General features: G+C 42.3%; 1 protein-coding gene across 1 annotated transcript in view; it reads left to right on the forward strand.

The window, feature by feature from the left end:
- The first annotated feature begins 522 nt into the window (after positions 1 to 522).
- The window catches only part of FBXW8 (F-box and WD repeat domain containing 8), a 163,747-nt gene continuing 141,784 nt past the window's right edge, over positions 523 to 22,485 (forward strand). The window contains exons 1-2 of the mRNA XM_058281420.2: positions 523 to 941; positions 13,777 to 13,881. Coding sequence (XP_058137403.1) covers positions 624 to 941; positions 13,777 to 13,881 — 423 coding nt within the window. The 5' untranslated portion in view covers positions 523 to 623. The remainder of the gene's footprint in view (positions 942 to 13,776; positions 13,882 to 22,485) is intronic.

Consider the following 22,485-nt stretch of genomic DNA (forward strand, 5'->3'; position numbering starts at 1 on the left):
TAACACACTACCGCCTCATACAACAAGCCCTCGCACTGGTAGTTCCTTCTGGAAACCTGATAATGACTGGTTTCTCTCCTCATTTGGCTCTTAATTCAAATGTCATCACCTCAGAGGGACCTTCCCTGACCATTTTTCTGAAATTAATCTCCCCCTGGCTACCCAATCGCTTTATTACATTACCTTGGTTTATTTTCTTCATAATACCTGCTGCTGAGTCAAACGTTCGCGTCTATTTGTATAGTTATTTAACGAATGCAAACGCCAAGAGGGAAGAGATATTTTTTTGCAGATTTAATTGCTGACTCTCCAATGCCCGGAATACAGTTGTCGTTCAATGCACAAAATCGACGCTCAGCAAAAGCCCCTTTCCCAAACGTAAAAGCAGAGATGCCTGGAGTCGAGGTGCTGGGGTGCCGGCGCTGACCTCTTCTGGGGATGCTGTCAGCCCGGAGCCACGTGCGCCGCAGGCAGTACCAGGGGCGCGGCGGGGGCGGAGCCGCCCACCCGGAACCCAAGTGCGGCGGCGGCGGTTTCCGGCTGCGGCGGACACTTCCCGCCGAGGGACTACCCGTGGCACCCGGTGGGACAGAATAGGACACGGAGGGTCTCGAGCGGCTGCGATGGATGACCACAGCCTGGAGGAGTTCCGCCGGCGCTGGCAGGAGGAGCTGGCGCAGGCCCAGGCCCTGAGGAAGCGGCGACAGCCTCGTGTCGCCGAGCGGCGGCCTCGGCGGCCCGAAGTGGCCCCCGGGCGCGGCGAGCAGGCCTCGGGCTACTTGGCGCTGGCCCAGGGCCTTTTGGAGGGCGCGGGGCGGCCCCCAGCGGCGCGGGCGACCCGGGGTGAGAGGCAGGACGAGGCGAGCCGCTCCCGTTCCCCTCAGGCCCGCGAGGGCGTGGAGGGCGGGGAACAACTGGTGGACCAGCTCATCCGCGACCTGGTGAGTGGCCGTCGCCACCCGCCGAGGCCCGGGTCGGCCCCCGCTCCCGGGATAAATCACGCCACGAATTGGAAAGTAACTCTCTCGGTGCACCACCCATTATGGGGGAAATATGTGAAGGAGTACACACACATATGTTTTTATGCATAGAGTGTCTCTGGAAGCCGCGGTTCTTAACGGTGGCCTCCCAGGTTTGGTAGTATCTGGAAACGGTTTTGGTTGTCATAACTGGGGGTGGGTGCTACTGGTATTTGTGGGGATAGAGGCCAGAGGTGCTCCTGCGCATCCTGCAATGCACAGTACAGCCCCCCACAGCAGAGAATTATCCGGTCCAAATTGTCAACAGGTCGGAGATTGAGAAATCTTGACTCTTGAAGGATACCTAAACTATTAACAATGTTTTCTTTTGTGGAGGAGGACTAGGATGGAAGGGGTTTTTAACTTTTCTCTCTATACTGTTTTTGTAATATTTTTTCTAACTGCATGTATTCAAAAAATTATAGGTGCAAGCAAATTAAAAAAGTAATATTTTGGACACTTTCATTAGGATGGAGGTATTTTGGTGGGGAATAAATCCCTTGGAAAATCTGGAGGAAGCTGGGGACCCTCTCTCTCAAAATAACCTCATACCGGAAGTTGGTGGGATCAACATCACCTGAAGCATCAGTGGCTCCCAGGTTAAAGTCAGGCTAAAACAGCAGGTTTTAGTGGTCTGACTTAAATTAGGCTCAAAGGAGGCGTCTATAATGTTCCAATGAAGAGTGGCTCTGTAATTAGTTTTTACCTGGTATCTGGTCCTGTGCTTTGCCTTAACTCTACTCCTCACAGCTATCCCGCATGGTAGATAGAGTGTTAATCTCTTTTTGCAAATAAGGAAAATCAGAAGAGATTTTCTATAATTTGCCCAGGGTTACCCCAGGTGATAAGTTCTGGGGATGGAATTTGATTCCAGGTCTATTGGACTCTAAATTGCATATGTATGAATTTTCCAACTTTGTCTTGCATAAGAATCACCTGACACCCTTGTTGAAAATGCAAGTTCTGTGGCCCTTCTGCAGACCTGCTGAAGTGATTTCCAGGGGAGGGTCCAGAAGTTTGATAATTGGGATAATGAGGTAAAGTTTGAGACATTGTACTTTGCTGTACAACATCCTTTGGTTTAAGGTCCTGATTCTAAGGACTTTCTTCCCTAACACTCCTTAGGGATAGGCATTGATACCAAAAATAGTGGAGCAATAAATAAAACATTCTAAAAATGGAAGAGATCTGGCTGCTGGAGGATCAAGAGGCACTTTAGGGGGACAAGTTCATGTCTCTTGCTATTGCTGTCCCCTTGGAATCACTTGAGGTTCTGCTTGTCTGTACACTACTATGAGTAGCATCCAACCTTTGGGGCACCTCTCTTGTTTTTTGAATACTTTGCAATCATCAGTAACACTGTTGTAAATAAAGTAATAATTCTTTGTGTGCTTGCTTACTCTCTCCTTGGTACTGTGTTAGGTGATTTAGAGACAGTTGTCTCTCATTCTTCGGACGTCCCTCTCCAGTGGCGAATAAGAGTTCCATTTAGCAGATGAGCATGAGGAAAGGACCTGATATTTGAAGGGCCTGTAAAGCTACCCAGTATCTTCAGTTTGGGAAATGACGGGAGTGTTTATAGAAGAGGATTGGATTCTAATGTCAGTGGTTGCAAGTCTGGAAGCCCACAAGAGTCAGGCAGGTAATAGAAATGAGTAAAGTCGGGGAAGCGTGTTCAATCCTTTTAACCTAGGTCATCAAGTGTTTGGTTGTGCATCTTTCCAGATCCCAGTCATAGTTTTGTAATGATTTCTTCCATAATGATGACCTAAGTTATATTCTTTGTCACATTAAGCATGTCAGATAGTGTAAGAATAGTCATAACCCTAAAGAAACATACTTTCTTTACCATTTTTCTTGAAATATGGCCCTCTTGATTTTGTTTCCCTACTTTTTAAAGTTTTTTTAAACTTTCAATTGAAGTGTACATATCAAATGTTCAGCTAAATGAATTTTCAGAAATGTACACATCCATGCAACCAGCACCTAAGGTCATGGGACAGCATGAAATAGTGCAGCGTGAATGCTATCCCCTGTGTCATCTTCCCCCCAACGTAAACACTCACCTGATTTCTAACTAATCACAGTTTTGTCTGTGTTGCAACTGTAAGTGGAATCATGCAATATGTACTCTCGTGTTTGGTTCTTTATGTATAACATATATCCCTACGAATATACCACATTTTATTCTATTCATGGGCACTTGAATGGCTTTCAGTGCCTATTAAGAATAGTACTGCTGTGAATGTTTTTGTACATCTGGTGAACACACATGTATGTTTTTTTGGATATTGTCCTAGAAATGGGATTGCTCAGACATAAGGTGCATGTAGGTTCTGTCTTAGTAGCTATTGGCAATTTTCCAAAGTGGTTGTATTGGTGTTTTCACCTTCAGTGGCAATTTGAGTATGTGGAATATAGTATATCGCTTTCTTCTTAACTGTAAATAAAACAACATCCAACAGAGATGACATGGCACTGAATTTGACCTCAGCATGAGTGAGATGAGAATGACAAACAGAAGTGTATGCCACAAGTGCACAAAAGGTGGCAGCCATTGCCCATCCCAACTAGTTGTTGTCCTTTTGGACTATGGTCCCAGTATTGCAAGGTATTTTGATTTTTTTTTCTTTCTTTTTGGATTGGAAATGAGGATTTTTATGTGGGCTCTATTGGTTAGTTTTGCTATATTAAAAAAAGACACCCTTACATGTTGGCTTAAAACAATCACCATTAGGTCATTCTGCTTCGTGGTAGTTTTAGCTGATCTCTGCTCACTCACACGTCTGAGGTCAGCTGCTGGTCAGGTAGACTGCTCGCTTTCTGGGGTTTGGCTAGTTGTGGGTGGGGCAACTGTGTGTGTGTGTGTGTGTGTGTGTGTGTTTGGTTCATATGTCTCTCACCACCCAACAGGCTAGCCTTCGGTGGGCCTTCTCAAAGTGACAAGAGCAGCAAGAAGCCAAGCCTCAATGCACAAGTGCTTTTAAAGCCTCTGCCTAGGCCAAAGCCTCTGTCATGTTGGTCAAAGCAAGTCATTCAGAGTCAGTCAGTGTCAGTGTGGGAGGGGGCTACTCAAAGGACCTAGATACAGGGAGGCATGTACAAAAAGGGGATATTAGCTCAACAATCTACCACACAAACTCCTGTAATTTTTAATTGTTGGTAGCTAATTTTTAAAAAATTAGTATTTTGGGTGTAGCACTGAAGGTTACTCAAAACCTACCTGAAAGCAAGGGAGGAACACCCAGGATCCCACTCCTCTACTGGCCAGTATTGCTGTCAGTCATTAGCTTGAGTTCATTTCCCTTGAAAGTTTGAATAAATTCAGGTTAGAGCTGGAGGGCCGCTCCTCGAGTGTCACAGAAAAGCAGTTCGCCAAGGACTGATCTCTCCATTCACAAGTGTACAGTCTTAATGTACAGTGATGAGAAACTTATGATCTTTTCATTAAAAGCTTGATTGAAGACTAAAAACAAACAACAAGAACAAAAACCTACCTGGGGGCTGAATTTAGCTTGGGTCCACCAGGTTGTGGTCATTGTCTTCCCAAGAATCCTTGCTTGAACCATGGGTCACTCCTGAAAAGGAAAACATAGTCTCATTTGGCATTTCCCAGAAACCAACAAAGTTTGATCCAGTTGATACAAAAGGGAAATAAAAATCCTCTAGCACCTCCTAACACCTGGTCTTTTTCAGTCTGTTGGTGTATTAAGTTAGTGCAGCCTTTTGTATATTTTGGTGCAGTTTCTTCCACTTAAAAGCCTTCAGAATCATCACTAGAGTAGAACAACTAAGTTGTCAGCCAAGAGGTAAACTGCCTCTTAGTATCTTCTGGCCTAGTCAGGCCACAACCTTTGATGTTCAAGCACAGCTGAAATGAGAACTTAGAAATGATTCCTTTTGAGCCTTGTCTTCTATGTTGAAGCTTTCAGTAAAAACAATGAAACCTGCTCTTCTTAGGTGGTGAATCGGGGATATCTGAATTGGCACTTGATAGTTGTCTTGGTGTATGGTTACTCTGTAGAAGAAATGACATTTCCCTGGACAGAATTTCAGAGGCAGCAGTCGCTATGTCTCTGTTGTCTTCCATTCTCCTCTGTCCATAAACTCAGGCTCCTTGGAGACAGTGGAGCCACCTAAGTATAATTCCCAAGATGTTTCTTTCTTTTTCCAGTTTTGGTGGTGATGATGTGATATCCAGTGCTTGGTCCTGTTTTTATTTAGGAGGCATGTCCGGACTGAAGCAACAGGCATCCAACTCAAACTGGCTTAAAAAAAATAACACTGGAATGTATTGGTTTATGTAACTGAAAATTCCAGGTGGTCGTGGTTGTTCTGGGTGCTTAAAAATGTAACCAGAGACCTTTTTGTCTCTTGGTCCTGCTTTCTTTTTCTTGACTTTATTTACAGGCAGGCTTTCTCTTGGGAACAAAATGGCTACCAGTAACTCCAGTCTTATATTTTATCAGTTTAGCAACCCAGGGGAGAGAGCATCTGTTTTGTCTTATACAACAAAAGTTACCCTAAATTCCCACTGTTCCAGAGTTGGTCATTTGTCCATCCTTGAGCTAGTCACTGAATCAGATTGACAAGCCTTGAAGGTAGGGGTGGGATCGGCCCCACCCAAACCATGTTGATTAAGAGTGGGAGAGGGGTGTTTTCTAAAAGGAAAGAAAGGGGAATGGATGTTCAGCAGTAAATTACAATAGGTGTCCACTTTAGGCAGATAAATGTTTAAAATGTTTAGTGTTCCACTAAAGGTGGATATGGGTTGAAGTGTTTAGTGTTCCATTAAAAGTGGAAATGTGTGTTTTCCATTCATCCAACTTCTATTTATTGTTCACCTAGGTGCTGGGTAATTCAGTAAACAGAATGGACACAGTCCTTGTCCTCAGCCCAGAATCTTGTTTCTTTTAACTAAAAGAATGAACATTAATGAAAACAGGTAGCCCTGATTTTGGGTCCCAACTCTGGAATTGGGCAGACCTGCATTTCAGATTCAGGCTCTGCCTTTGACTAGCTGTGTGATCTTGGGCAAGTTACCTTAATCTACCTTACCTGTCAAATGAGGATGATGCTAGAACCTGTCTTATGAAGAGGCAATGAAATAGGCATGGAATGTGCTTAGTATTATGTCTACCCAATAGTAAGTGGTCAGTACATTTAAGCAGGTACTATTATTATTTATACTGCAGAAGAGTTCATTATACTCTTTCACTTCTTTTTTCCTAAAACGTATCATTGATAAACCCCTAGCTTTCCTACTTCTTGGAATTGTGAGTCCTTGGAGGGCCTTACTCAGTTTTGTACCCCCACCTATGGTCCTCGTTGCAGCAGGGCCCAGTCCATGTTTGCTAAGTTGAAATAACGTGGGTATAATTGCTGCTTTCCAATAGTAACTCTATACAGAGGAAAATAAAATGTGAATATTCAAAGCATTCTTCAGGTTTAAGATGTGGGTTTTCAGGTCTGATATAAATTCTAGTACTGTTGTTCAGTATTTATTGCTGAGCAATAAATACTGCATCTGTATTATTAACAAGATTGATTTAATGGCTCCTTAACTTTTTTCTGTTTTTAAGTAAGAAGCAAATAAGGAAACTCCAGTGTGAACACTCTTGATGTAGTAAATGTAAAATGAGAAGGCAAACTGATAGAAATGTGAGCTCAGAGTTACCTGGAATGACTTCCTTTCCTTTGCTTGTCCTTTGCTAGGCTTGAATTCCATATTCTATGTTAACTCTTCTCTGGTCCATCCAGCCCAAAGTTCTTTTTCTTCTCTCTTTCCTCTCAACTAAAAAGTTCTTATTGGCAGTGCTATTCATTTATTCATGTTATTCATGAATTAGCAGATCTCTAGTATATTTTGAAATGGTTTCTATATTGGTCATCTCTTTGTTGGAAGGTGCTGCTGTTTGATGCAGCTTAGCCTTCATTCTACAAATAGTCATTAAGTGGCTTCTAAGTATCAGGCATTGTACAAGGCAGTAAGGGTACAGTGGTGAACAATACAAAAAAAAAAATGGATGCCCTCAGAACTTATATTTTGGGGAAAAGGGAGCTAGATTATGAACAAATAAATAGTTGTCAGATGATAAATGCTCTGGAGAAAAATAAGGCAGGCAGAGGGGAGAGGGCATGTAAGTGTTTGGGGAGGGGTTGTAATTTTAAAAAGGGCTTTTCAAGAAGACTTTCCTGGGAAGGTCCCATTTCCTGGAAGACACAAAGGAGGTCAGGGAGGGAAACGGACTTGGCCCAGTGGTTAGGGCGTCCGTCTACCACATGGGAGGTCCGCGGTTCAGCCTCCTTGACCCGTGTGGAGCTGGCCCATGCGCAGTGCTCATGCGCACAAGTAGTGCTGTGCCACACAGGGGTGTCCCCCGTGTAGGGGAGCCCCACGCTCAAGGAGTGCGCCTGGTAAGGCGCGAAAGAAAGTGCAGCCTGCCCAGGAATGGCGCCGCCCACACTTCCTGTGCCGCGGACAACAGAAGCGACAAAGAAACAAGACGCAGCAAATAGATACAGAGAACAGACAACCAGGGGAGGGGGGGATTAAATAAATAAATAAATCTTTAAAAAAGAAAAAAAGACAAAGGAGTTCAGGGAGCAAGCTCTAAGGTATCTGGGGAGACAGGATTCTAGGCAGAAACTGAAGGGCTCTGTGCTTCATTTAATGCTCTGCTGTTGCCATCTTGAAATTCTTAATCCATTGTTTTTGAACAAGGGGCCCCGCATTTTCAGCTGGGCTCTACAAATTATGTAGGTTGTTCTGAACATGGGATTGTGCTTGGAATATTTGGGACCTTTGATATGACACTTTTCTTTCCCCTTTCCATAATGAATTCATACTCACAGGTACTCTCTGGGACCCGTAGCTTATGGAGGAGGAGCTCTCCTCTCCCTCATTTCTCTCCCCACCGTATCATAAACCTCTGATGCCGGTTTGGACCAAAGGAACTTTGAAAGCAGAGGTCCGGCCTGCTCTTCCTCACACCCATTTTCCTTTTCTTCTGCCCCCATCCTCCTGGAATTCCCAGGAGCCTTTGCTTCCCTAATCCTTTAGATTGATATTTTCTGCCTCCATTCCTGGCCAGAGTGCCCAGAGGAATCAGACCAGTAGGTGTTGAATGAGATTGTATCTTGAAGTTGGAAAGCCTATTCCCATAAAACAATGATAAATCAAATCCTGCAGACATTTATTGCACATCTACTTCATGCAAGGCACTGTGCTGGTTAGATTCTGTAGTGTTATAGTCAGTTATATCATGCACGCATGGAATTGACAAATATTTATTGAATGCCTTTTGTTTTTCTCATAGCTAGGCATGAGGGTTAGGTTAAATGTTAAGAGATAAATTGACTTTTTGTGGACTGCTTGAGAGCTTAACCACTCTATTTAGCATTGTTCCCTTGGAGAAATGATTTCCAAGTTCTAAATAGCTAACTTACTAATGAACTTTTGGAATACCTTAGGGGGCAATCTCTACTGCCTGTTGCAGTCTTCTGCATGTGAGGATGACTTATTTCTGTGGTAGATTTTAAGCTCTTTGAAAGTAGAAATCATTTCTTACATGTTTGCTAATACACACTTTTCTCCTTGCCCCCAGCACCTATCATGGCCCTGAATTCAGAAAACATTATGAAGATGAAACACCTCCTTTTCAAAATGTATTGCTTTTCTGTGCTTGTGAAAATATCACATGCTCACTGTAAAATATTTGTGAAATACAAAATATTTGTGAATACAAAGAAGGAAAAAAGCCTCTTGTAATCTGCTCAGACTATCGAGATAAATTGGGCATTATAAATGGCTACCTATTTATTTTGACAGTTTCAAACTTTTTTTTATTCAACCATTTTTTTTCTCCTCAGGAAGAAACTGGCAAAACAGAAACTGGTCCATTCCTTCTGAGTGAGATTGTATGGGTCTCCCTAGCTTTTGTATTTTTGGAGAGTTGAGATAAACTCCTCAGAAAACAATCTCTATCGGTCACAGATTTAGCAGAAATGTTATTACAAAACTATTACTTGAACCCGAGGTGCTTTTCTCAGTTTCTCAGAACATCACCTACAAGGATCTTTTTTATGTTCTGTTTGCCCTGGAGATATACCTTGGGAACAAACATTAAGTCATTTTCCTTACTTTTTACTTATTTGGTTCTTAGTAATTATTCCTTCTATTAAACAAGAGAAGGCAGATTAAATTTCTAACAGTACGGCACAAAACCAATCCATTTACAGAATTAGTCTCACATTAGCACATAGGAGTACAAATCAGCTTCCCTGGGGATGGATCTACTTGCAATTTCTCTCAGCATTTTTGGAGTAAGTCCAATAGACTTCGGGAAAATCTAGTCTTCACTGACTTTGAAATAACAAAGTAACTTGACTGTTTTGCTTGATTGGCAATGAAGGTATGGACTTACTTTCATACCTGCCTATGATTTAGGGTTGTGATTCAACTTTAGTATGCATCAGGACCCCCCTGGGGAAGAAACACTTGAGTTTTCCCCTACTTATCCCCCCTCGAAATTGTAGGCAGTAGGTCTGGGTGGGGCCCTGGGCATTTGATTTTTTAAAAATGCCATAGGCGATTTTGATGTGTAATGTAGGCTGAGAGTCACCAAATGTGGTAGAGAATCAATTATCTGATCCATTGTCAAAAAATTAAAAACCAGGGCGTATTTGGCTCAATGTATAAAGCATCCACCTACCACATGGAGGTCCAAGGTTCAAACCCAGGGCCCCCTGACCCATGTGGTGTAGCTGGCCCCTGTGCAGTGCTGATGTTCGCAAGGAGTGCCATGCTATACGGGGGTGCCCCCTGCATAGGGGAGCCCCCCGTGCAAGGAGTGCACGCCATAAGGAGAGCCACCCCTCGTGAAAAAAGTGCAGCCTGCCCAGGAGTGGGGCCGCTGACACAGCCAGCTGCCGCAACAAAACGAGATACAGATTCCCAGTGCAGCTGACAAGAATACAAAAACGGACACAGAACACACAGCAAATGGACACAGAGAGCAGACAACTGGGCAGAGAAAGGGACAGAAATAAATAAAAAATAAATCTTAAAAAACAAAAACAAAAACCAGGTTGTGTTTTATTGAAAAGATGTCTTTCCTTAAATTTGAAGGAATGCTAATAGTTTGTATTGATTTATCTTCTGTAGCATAAATTGACCAGTTCTCACATTGCTGGGACTGTCAAATTAATGTGGCCTTATTCTCTAAACATTCTGTTGACATTGATATTTTTATAGTGTAACCAAGTTTCCCTATATTAATATGTTCAATATCTTTAATTTTTTCTTCCTTCTTGGAATAACCTTGTTTCCAAAATGCCACGTTGTTCATTTTCATGTTTTTAAGTTATTATAGGTATAGAGTTGAATAAGTGTGATCCATAACTTTTTGAATGACTTGTGTGCTTAGTAGTAGTCTAGGTGAAAGTCCAATGGCATCTTTTAGATAGCAAGGCAACTTTTCTCTGTACACCATTAGAAAGTAGTGTTTTTATCTATGTTTATTAACTGTGGGCAGAGTGTTTAAGACGTTCTGCTGCTGCTACTAGGATTTACATGGTTATTGGGCTACAGCCCTTGACCATAATGTGGCCTTGAAGCCTTATCAAATCATACATATTGTGCTTTCAACCACTAGCCAAACATACTCACAGTTATCAGTCTTCTGTAAGGCATTTCCCAAGGGATATGCTGCTAATAACTGAAGCTTATGAGTGAGTTACTTAACTTTAAATCTACTCTGGTGACTTTGCCATTGACCCCTGCCATTCCCCAACCAGTGGTAGCTGCAGGGAAGGTCATTTACGTGAAAGTCTGGAATGTGATCTGTTTTGTATTGATGAGCATTTGGAGTTTAGATGTCTGAATTCTAAAAGAGCACAGTGATTTTTTTTAAAAGTTTGCTTTGTAATATTGATGTTTACATAATTATAATTCAATGCCTTGTAAAGTTTGTTGCTCTCCAGAACTTAAAAATGATCAGGAACCATCATAACTTGTACATTACATATAAGACTGCATGGCATCTCTGTGGTCATCTGTTGGTATGGGTGGCTATGATACTGCTGAGTAGTCTTTTGCAACTTGGTGGGTCATGTCTTTTCTATCCACTGTGCCCTAGAGCAAATCTATCACTGTGGTATAACCTTTTAGAATTGATAATTAGTTTTTAAAAGTCCTCTTGGAAAAGAGCAGTTGTATGGATGCTTCTGGTGTTTGTACTCCTGGATAACTTTGCTTCTGCTGTACTATACATTTCTGCTGTGATCAACAATCATATGCTTATAATATAAGAGGAGACCAACTTTTATTTGTGTGTACAGCAAGCTGGTTTCAGAATAAAGTGGAGTGTGGACCAAATCAGTAAATATTTGTTGAAGGAAAAAAGAGAACTGGACTGTCACTTAAAAGAAAATAGCAATAGTAACAATCATTCATTGCATGCTTAGTTAGCCCTGATACTTGTGCCATGCCCTTTCCACGTATTATTTAATCTTATTCTCATGAAAGCCCTATGTATGCTTTGATCTCTGTTTTACCAATGAAGAAGCTGAGGTTCTGATGCACTTAGCATGGGCTTTAGGGTTAGTAGGATGGCAGAACCAGGATTATCAGTATGAATCTTTGCTCTAAACCTCCATTCTGTTTTATATCGCAGAAATCATGGTGTTTGGGATCAAGGAAGGTAATGGCAGGGCTGGGGTTATGCTAAGGTAGCCACATTACCTTCTCAGGATGAGAAGGAAGAATAAGCAAAGGAGGGAAGGCTTCTGCTCCCAGAAGAATGACTTTTCTGCACTAGAAAGTCTTAAAAACAAGATTTCTTGAGTTTTGTCACAGTAAAGCCAAGTCCAGAAACCAGTTCACAATGTGTCCTGAATGGATTGACTGAAGAAGGCAACTCCTGGCAAGTCTCTAATGCCAAAGAAACCACCATGCCCCATGTAGCCTGTGGTTGCACAAGCTGAGGCATGGTCACAGAGGAGATTTAACAGTGGTAAACAAAATATGACTTCAGTTTGAATGCTTTTCTTAGCCCTTATCCTGGTTGTAAGAGGATAAAGAACATTTTTCTCTTGTTTCTTTGCCAAATGCTTGTTGGTAGCCTTCTCCACTTTACCATAGGCACAGTAACCCAAAAGTGAAAGCAGAAGGGGGTCCAGGTTTACAAGCAAGTATCTACTGGCCAGTGATGCTCTGGAGTGTTGTGAAGAGTCTTAAGCTGTCTTTGGGCCTCTTTCTCTTGATGAGTGAAACTGATTAGTTGTAGGAAGGGACCTAGCCTGACGTTAGACCAATGACTTTCCAATAGTTTGGGGGTCAGAGACTCCTTTGTCTTCTCATTACCCTTGCAGATTTTTCTCCTGCCCCCCTCTCCCTCAAGGCCAACGTTCCTCTTCTAATTTAACATTCTGTTCCTTTTTTTCCCAGAGAACCGTCAATTCTTATTCCTTTGTCCTCTAGAGATCCTTTTCGGCCCTGATACTTAGCCTTACACTGTTTTTGCCGTTGTATGCCACATTTCCTTCTCATGCCTAGGTTTAGCTTTTAGTTCTGAGACTCCTATATGAACGGAAACTTGATTCCATCTGAGTCTTTACCCTGCATCTTGGTAGGGTCTAAATTAGTGCTTATGCTCCTTAGAAATGCTGAGACTGTTTTCTATTTTGAGATAGTAGCCTCGCAATACATAACACTTTTGCATTTGAGTGGTGAATTAACAATTTGCTTCCTACTAGTAAATCACTGTGTTGCCAGCCAAAGCTGATTAAAAATGAATTTTATTAAGCAAATTCTGTTGGGACAAAGAGCCCAGCTTTCCCTAGCTCTGCAGAAGCACACACCAAGTGAGCTTTGGCAGGTGGATTTGGGAACAGGCTGAGGGGACATACACACTTGGCTTTCTTCTGTTTCACACTCATATTTCTTTGTGCTACTAGGATCGTCATGACAGCCTTATCTCTCACATGAAGCCTGTTACCTCATCCCTAATTGCTTATCCAAAGGCAGGCAAGCTCTAATTTCTCTGCATTAATAAATGACACCGAAGAAGAAATGCTTTGTTTGTACTGGCTCACTCAGGTTAACCAGTGTAACCCCCGAGTGCATTAGGAAACCTTGCACGTCTCTAGCAACCAAGAAGAGATGGCATTCACCTCAATCAAGAGCAGCAATTCATTTATATATAATACTTCTTACTCATGTTCATAGCCCTATTCTCCTTTTCCTAATGAAAACACTTAAGCAATTTAGGTCAGCATTTCTCCTTCTGTGGGCGGGAACTCACTTGCCTCCAAGTTGAGGGTAGTCGCAGTTGTTCTGGGAGGAAGGGTGCCTTCCCTGATTTCAGGGCTTACCTTGGCCACCTGCTGCTCATCTTTCCTTAGAAGCGAAGAGCCTTTCCACAAACCTTTGTACTGGTTCCTGTGCTATACCTCAGATTGTATTATGGCAACCAGCGTCTGCATTTTGAAATATTTAAGGACGTGGTCTTGTGGATGTCTTAAATGAATGGGAGAAGAGTAGGTTTGTAAAGGTCAAAAACTGAAAGCACCTAGTAAGTTCTGGTTTGGTTCTGTGACTGCTCTGCTGAATATTGACAATGTCTTGCTTCTCCTGGGAAATGCCTGATCTCTCTTGTTACCACCTTATAACATCTCTGGTAATGTAAAGAGCCTCTTAATATGAGTTATTTTCATACCTCTGAATTATAAGCTTATATCCTCTTTTTCTCCTCAGAATGAAATGGATGATGTGCCCTTCTTTGATGTCCAACTTCCATATGAATTGGCAATTAATATATTTCAATATCTTGACCGGAAAGATCTGGGAAGGTGTGCACAGGTAAGCTGTCATTAACTGATTTTCAAGGTTTACCTAAAATGTGTGAATCATGTACCATTAGAGTATAGGAAGTTCCTGGTAACAGAAATTTACTTAATGGAATTAGAAACTTTGGAAAGTGATTAAATCTAGATAACAATTTCACTTGAAGGAAAGCAGCCCCGTGCTTTAAGATTGCATTTCAGGTGGCGGACTTGGCCCAGTGGTTAGGGTGTCCATCTACCACATGGGAGGTCCACGGTTCAAACCCTGGGCCTCCTTGACCCGTGTGGAGCTGGCCCATGCGCAGTGCTGATGTGCGCAAGGAGTGCCCTGCCATGCAGGGTGTCTCCCACGTAGGGGAGCCCCAGGTGCAAGGAGTGCGCCCCTAAGGAGAGCCGCCTAGCGTGAAAGAAAGTACAGTCTGCCCAGGAATGGTGCCGCACACACAGAGAGCTGACATAACAAGATGACGCAACAAAAAGAAACACAGATTCCAGTGCCGCTCACAACAACCGAAGTGGACAAAGAAGACGCAGCAAATAGACACAGAGAGTAGACAACCGGGGTGGGGGCGGGGGAAGGGGAGAGAAATAAATAAATAAATAAATCTTTAAAAAAAAAAGATTGCATTTCACCTCACCACTTGGTGTTTATCTTTCTGTGACTGCTTATTCAAGTGAGCTGTGGTCCCAACAGTCTGAGTTATGGCTGACCTGTGGCTGCACACTCAAATCTGACAACTCTGTGCTTGGCCTTTATTGAGCTGGCCTGTGCTGCTAATGTACTTGTAGTTCTTAATGCAAAGAGGTGAGGCATTGGTTAAATTATGTCAGTCATCAGGTTGGTAGCTGAGGGTCAGTATGGGGACAGATGGTGAAGTCATGTTTTTAGAGTATAGTCCAAGTTACCCTCTAGATACTGGAACCCCACTCTGAAGTGCAAGGCAGGTGGGAACTTCCCTCCTAAGGAATTGCACATCTTTGCTGTCCATCTCATTCTTACTCTGTATGCCCATGGAGGAGAATGATGGGCGACATTGTCTAGGCCAAATTTTATTATGTGTGTGAATCACGGGACATCTTGATAAAATGCAGACTCAGATACAGGAGGTCTGGTGTGGGGCCTGAGATTGTGGATTTCTAACCCGCTCCCAGGTAGTGCTGATGTGGCCATAGTCACACTTGGAGAAGCAAAGGTTTATGACATTATAAACCTTTACAGTCTTTTAAAACTGTACAGTCTTTTTGGCCAAGACTGTGTAGCTGATTTCTCATAAATTAAATGTGTGTATGATTGCCATATATCTGACTTTTGATGGACAACTGTTCCCCAGAAGATACTGAAGCATCCATTCTCCTTAACTGCCAAGAATTGGATTATTAAGTGATTACCATTTCCCATCCCTTTATCCTGTACTGCATTTTACACAAGTGTCTACTCCACTAAGGGAAAGGGTTGAGTGAAATTGAGTGGTGGGGCAACTATACACTAAAATCCAAAGTACCACCAAGAATGTGAAGTTTAAAATATTGAAGCAGGGAAGTGGACTTGGCCCAATGGATAGGGCATCCGCCTACCACATGGGAAGTCCGCGGTTCAAACCCCGAGCCTCCTTGATTCATGTGGAGCTGGCCCATGCGCAGTGCTGATGTGCACAAGGAGTGCCGTGCCATGCAGGGGTGTCCCCCGCGCAGGGGAGCCCCACACGCAAGGAGTGTGCCCCGTAAGGAAAGCCGCCCAATGCAAAAGAAAGTGCAGCTTGCCCAAGAATGGCACTGCACATACAGCGAGCTGACACAACAAGATGATGCAACAAAAACACAGACTCCCAGTGCCGCTGATAAGGATAGAAGTAGTCACAGAAGAACACACAGCGAATGGACACAGAAGAGCAGACAACTGGCGGGGAAGGGGAGAGAAATAAAAAAACTCTAAAAAAATATTGAAGCAAAAGGGAAAAAAGTAAAAATAGTTCAAGAGTGATGAAAACTGTAAGCAAATTTAAAGTTTAGAGCTTGCTAAACCTCTGTGGCAGTTCAATGAAATAATATATGATACAAGACAATTGAGAGTTTCTGGTGTTCACAAAAGAGTTTGCTTAATCAGTGTTATTTTTCTACTTAAATATGATTTTGAAAATGGTTTTGGTATTCTTAAGTGCCGTAATGTTATTTCATTGGGGTGTTAGCAAATTTTTTTCTAGCAGAGTATGTCTTTAGGAAATGATATAAATTATTTAAAGTCTAAAATTCACTAAAATTTGCTTAAGTGTAAACTTTTTTCAGAGTCTATCGATTGCTTTCAGTGAGAGTACCTGTATTGCCTTTTCCTTTCCGTTTGGAAATTTGATTTGTTATATTCTAACTTGACACATTGGCTATGGTCCCAAGAGTTGAAAACAAGGGTGTAGCTAAAAGAGTCTTAACTCCTGGATTTCAGCCTGATGTTGTTAGCTAAAACCTTGGAACTGGTTCTAATAGCTAGCTGCTTTACACAGAGTCAGCATTAGACGATAAAAGTCTTCATTCTTGATAGGGAGCTGCTGTTTAAGGAATCATTTCTTTTAACATTGCTTTTTGCTCTCTTGCTTTGTAGAGGGCCATGTGGCTTTCACATCTGCTGCTGGTTTTCTCATCCAAAGAGTTTATCAGCTAAAGATAGGATCTAGTAGATGTACAAAGGGGTTGTATTTCAGGGTAGGTTGGTAATGCTGTTGCAATTATTTTGCAGGTGTGAACAGTTTAATCTGCAACACAGTAGTCTAGTTGTCTACCAGAAATCTTCCCTCTTAGGCCAGTTGAATTTTTTTTTTTTTTTTTTTGTCAACCTAGTTTTTATAGCATATGTGTAAGTATAGAAAATATCCTTAAACAGAACCCTTTGCTTTAAGTTGCCAAGGTGGCTGTGCTCTGTGAAGTCAGGATTTTTATAGAGGAGAGCTTTCACACTAAGAGGATAGGGGATGACCAGGAGTTTGTAGAGTTGGCTTTGTTTTTCAGGTGTTAAAAAGCCCCTCACAAAGAGATAAAAATAAATAACATTTTCATTTGTTTCTTGTGGTGTTTTATTTTCGAAATAGGGAAAAAGTCCGTCTGTTGAATAGAATGTCCTCCTGCTTTATGGTTTTGTTTTAGAGGGGTCTCTCTTTTTCTCTCTTTCTCTGTCTATAATCTAGGCGCCTGGAGATTTTAGTGAAATTGGGCCAGTTATGTGGAATTGGCACATGAATTATATGTGTGTCCTTGGGGGCAAACCTGTTTGCTTAGATCTTTATGCCAAATTGGTAATGACTAACAATAAGGAACCCTGCTTGGGAGGCCTTTTGAGATTTAATTATATCACAAACTATGCTGGAGAACTGATTGTGCTTTGACTTTGCCCCCTTTTCACCCCCTCCCCTTTTTCTGCTTTATGAGATTTTTATGCTTTCAAAGCTGAAGTCCCACTACACTGGTTTGTGAGCCTCCTGTACTTTTGATTCTGACCTCTCCAGCTCCTTGTTATCAATAGTTGTCTCTCGAGGGATTTAATATCTCTCTGAGGGAGTGTTTCGTGCTGAAACGTCTCTATGACTGTGGCTTTTAGTAAGCATAGTTATGAGTTGGACAGTTCATTGAACAGCTTTATCATTTTGCTGCTTATAATTTTATATTCATCTTTTTTTGTGCCCACAATATTCCTGGCACTTTACTGGATAATATTTTTAAATGGATACTATTACACAATTGTTGATTACAAAATTGTTTTTTTGAGAAAAATAAGTCTGCTGTTATATTACGATATGAATAATTCTAAAGAGTGATTAATTTTAGATATTTACCAGCATTCATCTTTTTTTTTTTTTTTTTTTTGGTTAGTATTAATTTTTAGAAACTTTTTATTTTGGAATAATTATAAATTCACAGGAAGTTGCAAAAAGTAGTACAGAGAGGTCCCCAGTGTACCCTTCATCCAGTTTCCTCTAATGGTAGCATCTTCCATAATATAGTATAGTGTTACAACCAGGAAATCAACATAGGTGAATCCACTGACCTTTTTCAGGTAGCCCCAGTTTTCATGCATTCATTTGTATGTGTGTGTATTTTTAGATCGATGCAGTTTTATCTCATGCATAGGTTTTTATGCCTACCACACAGTCCAGAGCAGTTCTAGAGCAGCAGCCACAACCACCTTTCCCCTTCCCCCTGTTCCTAACTCTGGCAACCATTAATTTGTTCTCCATCTCTATAATTTTGTTGTTTTCACTTTTTAACATATTTTATTTTTTGAGGTAACAGTACTGGGGATTGAACTTGGTCCTCATGTGGGAGGGAGGCATTCAACTGCTTGAGCCATATCTGCCCCCCTTAACATATTTTAATTACGTGTATTTTCTAATGTGGACCTTTAGAAACTTAGCTGCATAAGCAACGGTGTCATGTTTTTCAAATAAAAAGCAAAAAAGGTGCATGAAGAAAGAAATAAAAAGAGAGGAAATGCGAGGTTAAAAATATATGATAAAGGGAAGCGGATTTGGCTCAATTTATAGAGCATCCACCTACCACATGGGAGGTCCAGGGTTCAAACCCAGGACCTCCTGACCCATGTGATAAGCTGGCCCATGTGCAGCGCTGACGTGTGCAAGGAATGCTGTGCCATGCAGGGGTGTCCCCCTTATAGGGGAGCCCCATGCACAAGGAGAGCATCCTGCAAGGTGAGCTACCCCGTGTGAAAAAAAAAAAAGTGCAACCTGCCCAGGAGTGGCACCACATGCATGGAGAGCTGATGCAGCAAGATACAACAAAAGAGACACAGATTCCCGGTGCTGCTGACAAGAATGCAAGTGGACACAGAAGAACACACAGCGAATGGACACAAGAGCAGACAACGGGGCTGTGGGAGAAGGGGAGAGAAAATAAATTTAAAAAAATTAAAAAAAAAAAAAGCTGAACTTAAAATATATATGTGTATGTATATGTGTGTTTATGATAAAATTGGCAAGTAAAAGTAGTTGATACCAAAATAAGTAAGTAATTCTGGAACTAAAGTCCAGTAAACTAAGTCCAGTACTGCGGTTTATGATATTTCAGGTGTGATGAAAATGTGATTTTACGTACTTCCCAGATGTCCAAACGGGAGAAACTAAAATCTGAGTGTTTATAGGCCAGAGATCTCAATGAAGTCTTTGGAAAGCCAGGCATCTGCAGCCAAGTGAGGCTGAATTGATTTTCATAGCAGAAATGATTATGAAGACCTAGAGTTGCTGGTGGGGTTTCCTTAGTTCTTAACTCCCACCAGCGCCACTGAACCTCTCAGGAAGATAGATATATGGAAGATTCCTTTTATGTTGGAGACCCATATACCCTCAGGAGTTTCCTCTTAATTCACCTGGCTGTAGCAGCTGCCTCCTTTAAGCAGGGCCTTAGGGATAAAAGCAACTCTAGAAAAGAAAAAAATCGAGCAGCTAGATGAAACAAGAATGGCAAAGTATCGATAATGGTTGACCTGAGTGATGGCTGTTTGGAAGTTTTTGATCTACTATTAGCTCTGCTTTTGTGTGGTTCAAATTTTCCATAATTAAAAAGTTTAAAAGAAAAAAAAGCAGAAAGCAAGATATTGCATTTGAGTAAGAAAGTCAGAGCCTCCTGAGGGCAGCACATGCCAGGAGCTGAGCTATTTATTTGACCTTGGAAAATTAAAGCAATCCAATTTTTAAAAGTTGAATTTTAAAAATTTGGACTTACTTTTTCATATAGTTATTTATAGAAGGCCTACTGTGTGCCATGTCCCAGCATAGGCAGTGAGTACAGCAGGGAATAAAACATATTAAAAGCCTTGCCTTCAGAGAGCTTATATGTAGTAAACACATAGTTAAATAGAGTATATTAGATAGAGAAAATGCTGTGCAAAAAAATGAGGGAGCAGAGATGATACAATTTTAAATGGCCAGGGAAGACTTCACAGAGAAGTTGACATTTAAACCAAGACCTAAAGAAGGAAAGAAGTAAACTGTATAGGTCTTTGGTGAGGGAAATAGCAAGTGCAAAGGCCCTGAGGCTGAGCATACCTGTTATATGTTTGGGAACGTCAGGAAGATCTTAGTGGCTTGGTTGTAGTAGGCTAAATTATGACCCCTCCCCCCCAGAGGCAACCAAATCCTAATCCTGAGAACCTGTGAATATATTACTTTCCATGGTGAAAGGGCCTTTGCAGATGTGATTAGGTTACAGATCTTGAGAATGGAGGATTGTCTTGAATTATGTGGGTGGGCCCAATATAGATACAAGGGTCTATATGAATGGGAGGCAGGAAGTCAGAGGAGAGAAGGTGTTATGTTCCTGCCTTTGAGGACAGAAGAAGGGGCCACAAGCCAAGGAATGTAGACAGGCCTCTAGATGCTAGAAAAATCAAGGAAACACATTTTCCTTTAGAGCCTCCAGAAGGAACACAGCCCTGCCAACACCTTGGTTTTAGACTTCTGACCTCTAGAACTATAAGAGAATAAGTTTGTGTTGTTTGAAGCCACTAAATTTGTGGTAATTTGTTTAGAACAGTAATAGAAGGGAGGGGAATAAAAGTAGGAGATAAAATTGGAGAGCTTGAGAGAGATGGTTAAAATGTGAAGGGCATTCAGCTCATTAAAAGTTATTGGGCTTTTATTCTGAATGTGATGGGAAGCCATTGGTGTGATTTGAGCAGAGGGATGACAAGGGCTGCAAGGGGTCCAGGACAGCAGCAAGGAGACCAGTTAGGTAGAAGGCTACTGAAATAATCCAGGCAAGAGAATATGGTGTCCTGGACTGGGACTGTCCCAGGAAAATGGGCAGAGACAGGAATGCTGATGAGTTGGATTTGGGGGGAAGAAAGAGAGAAGTAAACTCGAAGGAGTTTATCCTGAGCAACTGGAAGGATGAGATTGCCATTTACTGATGAAGGAAGACTCTGGGATGAGCAAGTTCGAGAGGAGATGATAGGTGGGTATGAGGCTGGAGATGAGTATTGGTGAGCTCTGAGTTGATGACATAAATCTGGGAGCCACCAGCACATAGATAGTCTTTAGGAAGCCAGGAAACTGGACAAGTTTGCAGCAGTCTGATATGGTTATGAATTCCAAAAGTAGATATTGGATTATGTTTGTAATCTGATCTGTACCTGGGCCTGATTGAGTTATGATTAGGGCTTTAATTGGGCCATGTCATTAGGGCATTGAGTCCCTGCCCCTTGGTGGGTGGGGACTCACAGATAAAAGGCATAGCAAAGGACAGAGTTTGGGGTTCTTAACGTTGGAGTTTTGATGTTGGAGTTTGATGCTGAAGCCTTAAACTGGAGTCTCAGGGGGAGAGGAACCCTGAGCCCAGGAAGAAGCAAGCCCTGAACTCAGAGAGGAAGCCTGAACCCTTGTAGACATTGGCAGCCATTTTGCTCTAACATCTGAAAATAGACATTGGTGAGGGAAGTAACTTATGCTTTATGGCCTGATATCTGTAAGCTCCTACCCCAAATAAATACCCTCTATAAAAACCAGCCAATTTCTGGTATTTTCCATCAGCACCCCTTTAGCTGACTAATACAAAGCTTTTTGGGGAAGTGAGTACGGATAGAGCAGAGGTCCAGGGATTGAACTGCAGTGATTAGAGGCCAAGGAGATAGGGAGGAGCTGGCAAAAGAGACTGAGGAGGAATTACTGTAAGGAGCAAAACCCAGAGTACATAGTCTCCTGGAACCAAGGGATACAAGTTTCAAGGAGAAGAAGGTGATCAAAGTTGTTTTGACTATTGGATTTTCATCTTTTGGAAGGTCATTGGTGACCTTGACCAGAATCAGTGAAATGTTGGGGGCAGAAGCCAGTTTGAAGTGGGTTTAAAAGCGAGTGGGGGGAAGCAGATATGGCTGAAATGATAGAGCTTCTGCCTACCATATGGGAGGACCTGGATCTGATCCCTGGGGCCTCCTGGTGAAAAAGAAGAGAAAGCATGCCTGTGTGGCAAGCCAGTGCCTGTGTGAGTGCCTGCATGGTGAGCGCAAGTGCCCACTTGAGTGCCTGCATGGTGAATCCAACTGCCCATGTGGTGAGCCAGTGCCTGCACGGTCAGCCAATGCCTGCGCAAGTGAGTCATGCAGCAAGGTGATGATGCATCAAAGGTGATGATGCAGCAGAATCCAGAAACTGAGGTGGCTCAATTGACAGGGAACCTCTCCACGTCAGAGGTCCCCAGGGTCAAATCCTGGTGAATCCTAGAGGAGAGAAAATGAGAAGAGAAGACAACACAGCAAAAACAGCAGGATGGAAGGAGGGGAAGGGGGCAAAATAAATAAATCTTTAAAAAAAGAAAGCAAGTGGATTGTTTCTTAGAGGGATTGTGCTTATGCACGTCTCAGCAAGATATCAGAGATAGCCAAAGTAGATACAACCCCAGGTAGTGGTGCTTCTGAGGGCTATGGAGACACCTAGGTCCTGTGGTCATGGTAGATGACACTGGAGTTCAGTGCCTTGCCAGTGGGCCCTACTTTGGACTTTGTGCTCCTGAGTGTGATGGAGTTGGACTCAGATGTGATTTCTCTACACATGCCTCTTCTCTCACTTTTACTCAACCTGTGCCGGGGTTGGCTTATGCCCAGGAGACTTGAATTTCTGGACTGTCC

This window comes from Dasypus novemcinctus, chromosome 19 (genome assembly GCF_030445035.2).
Source record: "Dasypus novemcinctus isolate mDasNov1 chromosome 19, mDasNov1.1.hap2, whole genome shotgun sequence".
Taxonomy (NCBI): Eukaryota; Metazoa; Chordata; class Mammalia; order Cingulata; family Dasypodidae; genus Dasypus; species Dasypus novemcinctus.